Source organism: Henckelia pumila, unplaced genomic scaffold (genome assembly GCF_033568475.1).
Source record: "Henckelia pumila isolate YLH828 unplaced genomic scaffold, ASM3356847v2 CTG_466, whole genome shotgun sequence".
Classification (NCBI taxonomy): domain Eukaryota; kingdom Viridiplantae; phylum Streptophyta; class Magnoliopsida; order Lamiales; family Gesneriaceae; genus Henckelia; species Henckelia pumila.
In genome coordinates, this window is record NW_027331833.1 from 5,564,536 (window position 1) to 5,570,987 (window position 6,452).

The 6,452-nt window shown below is 34.7% G+C and overlaps 1 protein-coding gene across 1 annotated transcript; it reads right to left on the reverse strand.

The window, feature by feature from the left end:
* Positions 1-1,460: 1,460 nt before the first annotated feature.
* LOC140872594 (plastid division protein PDV1-like) lies at positions 1,461-3,818 on the reverse strand. Its single transcript, XM_073275486.1, has 2 exons — positions 3,389-3,818; positions 1,461-2,226 (listed from the first exon to the last, which is right to left on the reverse strand). Exons 1-2 carry the CDS (start codon positions 3,671-3,673, stop codon positions 1,744-1,746), a joined length of 768 nt encoding a protein of 255 aa, XP_073131587.1. The 5' UTR covers positions 3,674-3,818; the 3' UTR covers positions 1,461-1,743.
* Between the last annotated feature and the right edge of the window lie 2,634 nt (positions 3,819-6,452).

The window sequence follows — 6,452 nt, forward strand, 5'->3', positions numbered from 1 at the left end:
CTCAGGTTCGGATCGTCCGAACTTCTCTTCGTCCGACACTTGTCAAAATCCATGGCTGAGTAATCCTGCTTGCATGGCATGAGGGAGTTCGGGTCGTCCGATCCTTAGTTCGGATCGTCCGAACTTTCCTTAACTCCGAAGTCAAGAAGCCATCTTCGGAGCCCCCGAGTTGCTGAGTTCGGGCCATCCGAAGTTCTCTTCGGACCATCCGAACTGGCTCAGAAAAATGAAAATCCAATTCTTGATTCTGAAGTCCGATTAAACCCCGAAATTGGTTAATCACCAACCCTTTATCATGTTTAACATATTATTATCTTAAAATGGAATCTGGGTTACTACAAAGTTCAACTTCATATTCTTGGTTTAACCCAACGAATGGGTATTGCCTCCTGTAGAAAAATTCGTGCCAATGTGATATTATCATATGATCATACTACTGAAAATCGTTGTATTCCAAGTACCAACGTTGGTTTTCATCTTTTCGTATGGTATAGTCGAAATCTAAGCTGGAGGTATAGTGAAATTCTAATTCGGTGGGGTCTATAATCTATACTAGCAAAAAAGCACACACGCTGTGTGTGAAAACTACATAAAATACAATAAATAAAGGAAAAAATTGAGTGAAAAAAGATAAAAGAACATGAGATATTTTATGATTTTTTGATCATATAAATAAACTATTTTTGGATGAGGAACACAACCAAATATTAAAATAGTGGAGATTATAAGAATAGTGGAGATAAACGTGGGATATAAATTGAGAAAGTTGGATAGTGAAAATGAAATATTATTTTTTTACCTTTTTTGTATTGGTTATCTTAAAATTTCAATTAGTAAAATTAAAGACATTTTATGATGTTCACTTAAAATACCAAAATTAGTTTTTACGAGACTCTCTTCTATAATAATAATAATAATAAAGATGTGCTACTAGAAAACACGAACAAGCAACTTGGTAAAATAAGAATTACGCTAGTGTGGACTGAAATGTATCTTAGTTCATGCATCTGGAATGGTACACACCCAACCGTGTGGGAAATTTGTGCCCTACTCGAGCAACTCTAGCGACAAGATGAGACCGTAACGCTCAAGTTGGAAACGATTTATTTATATATATATATATATGGGTAATTTGTTCAAAAATCCTCAAATGCAAACATGTTTTGCTTTGGGGTTCCTAGTAAAAAAATGTTGTACAAAACAATACAAGATGTGGTACAAAACCATACAAAATGTGGTACAAATTAACAAAAAATGTGGTACAAAAAAATGGCTAAGGAGTTCAGAGCAAAACATGTTTGCATTGGGGATTTTTGAGCAATTTGCAATATATATATATATATATTATCATTTTCCAATGTTTTATTTTATAGAGTATTCATATAGAAATTAGACACGCTGACAAGTCGAACGTGCTTCTAAGAACTCAAGCATATTTGAGGTCGTTCAATGTTAATAATAGTAATAATAATAATACATATTTCAAATATAACCAATATTCATATTATTTGAAATTCAAACTTAAAATTTTTCTCCAACTAATGCAAATCGACAAGGAATAACACAATAGCAACGCAGTGAAAAATATAAACGCAAAAAACGTATTGAGAAAAAAAGAAAAGAAAAGAAAAAAAGAATGGCATTCACAGTAGATCAACCGCAGCAGGTCTTCCATTATTCAAGAAGATGAATGGCAGCTCAAGCACAACTAAAAGGATGCCCGCAAATTTAAATCTCTCCAACTTAACCTCTAGCCATAAAAACGTCCAACTTGGTTAAACGAGCACTGGAAGTTTGATCCAGTGTGTGAAAAACCTGTGTCGTTTCTGTGTCAAAAGTGGAATGATCTCGACTCATTTGCACAAACGCAAGCATGCTGATAGCTAGCAAGGCGGCATTCCCCAGAATCCCAACCGTATGATCTAATTTCAGAGACTTGGAAACGAAAGATAATGTAGAGAAAAAGAAGTTTATGAGGGGATTTGGCCTCTCCCCTTTCTGCAGTGAGAAGTTCTCACCAGAGGGATATGGTGCTGAACCAAAGAGATGACCGGGCGAAACTAAGTGACTGGCATTTTGGACATCACCCACCAAAGCTTTTGCTTCTTCGATTACTTTGCACTTCTTACCTTGATAATCAGACAATGCCACTGCAAGGAAAATGCGGCTTTGCTCTAAGCGAGCAAGAGCAGAATCTCTCTCAGCACGCTGTTGTGTTTGTACTGTCTGTATATCACAACAATGAAGTAAAGCATTAGCAATTTTTTTCAGCAAAACCACATAAATGAATAAAAGTAAATTCTTGGTACATGTCTGCAAAATTATATCCGGATACGACCCAGTCTAACAAGATATGACAACTTCGGAGCAGATATAAAGCTACACACTACCATCAGTTTCCTGCTTTAAGCATGAAATCCAAATAAAAAATAAAAATTGATGAAGACAATTGGTCCAAGAAAGAGGACAATAGGAAGGATTAATCCACAGAACATAATTTATTCAATTCCCTAATCATAATTACAAAAAATAAACCGATTGTATATGTTTCTTTACTGGCAATGCAAAACATTTGAAAAGAAACAGCTCCTAAAATAGTGTTTCATGCATATTGTTTCAAGCACAAAACGACTATATATTACCCGTATAGATAACCGAGACACTTTCACGGCTACTTTACAAACAAACCTTTGATCTTGAAAAAAAGCACGGCATTTCAACAACAGGATCACAATAGTTCATAATTACCCATCGTATTTACTATGTTGAACAGTACACATCATTGTCCACGTTCACCAGACAAAACTTACAAAAGCCACAGATTATTTCCCACCATGTACACTCCAATCGATATCACCCACCATATTCGGAAAAAAACTATTTCATTAAGCAACTACTATACGTCTATACATGCCATAAACATCAAGCAAAAATATCTTTTGCCATGTCGTAGGGAGTCCAAGCACACGAATCTTGGGGCACACAATTGGATTCAATTTTTTTGAATTAGTTTTCTCCTAATCGTGTTTTGAAGGTCAACTTGCCTGGCATATTTATTAAATTATCCAATCAACAGCCTCACTATACATCTTCTCCTATTTTGCTCACAACCCATAGGAAACCACAGCCGAAATTTTCAAATAACTAGATTAGATTAACCAAGCTTCAGCATTCCCATAAAGCAAAATTCCAATACACACTCAGAAAAGATACATTTTATCGCCAGTAAGCTACTGTACAAGCTCCAATGGAAGGGGAAGGCAAAAACAGACACACCATAGCACGCAACAGAGAGGCGAAAGCAGAAAATTCCAATAACACAAACACGAAAATCAGATTGAATGAACGAGTACGAACAAATAATTGAAATTAATCTCAGGACACTAACATGGAAGAACTCTAGCTGGTCTTCGAGATTCTCGAGGGCGGTACGAATAGCGTACAAACTCTTGGCCTCTTGAACCGCGGATTCACCATCAACAACCCGGAAATCCTTCGAGAACACGAATCCGGCACCCGTTTCCCGGTCAGGATCATCGGGAGATTTCTTGTTTCGAGGATTTCTGACGGAGCTGAGGAAATGAGCTCGCGAAATCGAGTGAATCGCATCGCTGAGCTTATCATGCAAATCACACAGTTTTGCGAGCGCGGATTCGATCTCCTCCGCCTCCATCTCCCATTTGATTTGTTCTGGAACAATAAGAAGAAATCGTATAAATTGAACTGCACGCGTGTGGAAGTATTACAAAATCTAGGGTTTAACGTAATATTTCCACGAACGCTTTTCGTTTTAACCGAAGGGAACTGGAGGGAGTAAACCGTAGAGGACAGATGGAGATTCTGGGTGGCAGAGAAATATTATATTTTTAATTACTATTTTTATTATTATATTATTTATGGTGCTGATTGCTGCATTCTGGATTCAGGTGGATTGCCAGACTGCCACAAAGAAAACGTTTGTCTACAAAATATTGAAGAAAATATATTTTACATGGCATCTCAAATGAAACGGTCTAAGATATAAATTTTATGATATATGTTTCTTATTTCATCTATTTTATAAAAAAATATTGCTTTTTATATCAAATATTGCCAATTTATTTAAAATTTTCTTTAGATTAATAACTTCTTTTCAAACAAAATATTTAATTAAAAAAACTAATTATTATAATTACTATTTATTTGAATATTTTTTAAAAATATATTATTTATTTAAAATTTGAGCGGTATGAATAAATTAAATTTTAACAAAATAAAAATATCTAATTTGTTTTCTGTTAGGGGTAAAAAAAAATTTCGAAATCCCGACCCTTCTCGAATCCCATCCCTTTTCCGTCTCGAAAAAACCCAAACCCGATATTTTTTTGATCCGAATTTTTTGGATTTTCCTCGTCTTAATTAATATCGAGAGGGGGATCGGAAATAAAAACTTATCCCGACGGGATTCCCGACCCGTCACGAAATAATATTATAATATATTTTTAAAATAATTTTATTAATAGATTGAACTAAATATTATTGTGTTTCTACCCATATAACAATTAAATGTGGACTTAATTCACATAATTGTTGAAACTATCGAACAGTAGAATCACGAGATGAAATTTTTTGTATTTTTTTAAAAATAAATTAATAATTTAATTAATTCATATTTATAATTATCTAATTAGAATAAATATGTAGAATAAAATATGCAATTTTTTAATCTATTTAACAAATTTATCTCGTAAGTTGTATTCAAATATTTTATTAATAATAATAATAATTACCCAATGCACAATATGTTGTTCTTCTCTTGACAAAATATTGAAGTATTATTCGAAATATTTTAATATTATATGTTTTAATTGAATATGTATTTTTTAATAAGAAATATAAATTTATAAATAATATTTTTTATAAAATAATCTTATTTTTTTTGTTTTTTGAACGAGATCTTGAAAATGAAAAAAATTTCGGGATTTACTCTATCTACCCGACCAGATTCCAAATGTTCGGGATCCCGAGAAAAAAAATTTCTTGATTTTTTTCGGGACGAGAATTGGGTAAGAGGCAAGAGGGTCACGGGACGGGTCTCGACCCTATTTCACTCCTATTTTCTGCATTGAGGTAAAATAAAATTGAGTAGCACTCCTGTGAGACGGATCAATCCTACCCATATTTATAATAATAAATAATACTTTTAGCATAAATTGTAATACTTTTAATGGATAACCCATATAAAAGATCTGTCTCATAAAAATGACCTTTGAAACCGTCTCACAGGAGTTTTTGCCAATAAAATTATAGGTGATAGGAGGTAAAATAGGAAGTTTAGTTTAATTTAATTAAACAAAATACGACCCTCAGGCCTCCTTTGATATATATTATCTAGTGAAGCATGCATTAGGAAATGTTCGTGTATTAATTTGTTGAATGTATACTTAATGGCATCTTGGTCTATCCACAATTTTTGCCCCCGAAATCATGGATTTTGGACCGAAAACTAGTTGCAGCTTTTATTAAAAAGAAAGATTAATGTCCCTTGTTAGTTGTTACAATAATCAAGTGAGAAGGAAATTCTTGGGCATCCAACAGAAAATGTACAAAAGAAGAAAGAAAAAGTTTGCTAGGAGATGAAACACAGCATTGGTCGTCGTCGTACACATGAAAAAATTCAACATTGACTAACTCACAAACAGGAGGCGGTTTTGAGAAGCATGAGGCCCAGAGCGAAGTTAAAAGGTCTATTCAGCCTTCTCGTCCAACTAGCACTTTGGGACCGAAGACCCATTCTTTCAAGAAGCTTGCTGGATCTTCTTCTTCCTCTGGTTCTAGTGGTGTCTTCCATTTTGGAAAGAAGAAGTGGCAGTTCGAGCATTGTAGAGGTCGACATCCACCCAACAATTGTCGTAAGGCAGCAGGAGCTTGCTTCTGTTGTGGTGAGGTTGGCCTCATAAAGAGAGATTGTCCGCAGTTAGTTGGAGGATGAGCATGTGGTTCTGGTTCTCAGGCTTCAGTACCACAGAGCCACATGGATAATTGATGGGAAGCATTAATGTGAGACCTCGTGTTCCGAGGCAGGTATTTTCACTGAGTTAAGATCAGGCTCAGGAGGAGAACAAGAGGGTCATTGCAAATACATTTCTTTTATGTGATATTCGTGCATTCATTCTCATTGATACAGGTGCATCACATTCTTTTATTTCTTCATGGTTTGTTAAGAGTCGTATATTTCCGTATGTGTCTCTAGACGTAGTATTTTTTGTATCTACCTTTATCGGCAATTCAGCTTTGGCTAAGCATCTAGTGATGGGTTTCTCTCTAGAATTCGAGGGTTTCGAGTTGTCATCAAATTTGATGATTTTAGTGATAGAGGATTTCGACTTTATCTTTATTATTGATTTTTTTTAATTCGTATCAAGCTACTGTGGACTTTGAGAGAGCGCGACCCCTATGCCTTTGGTATCAGC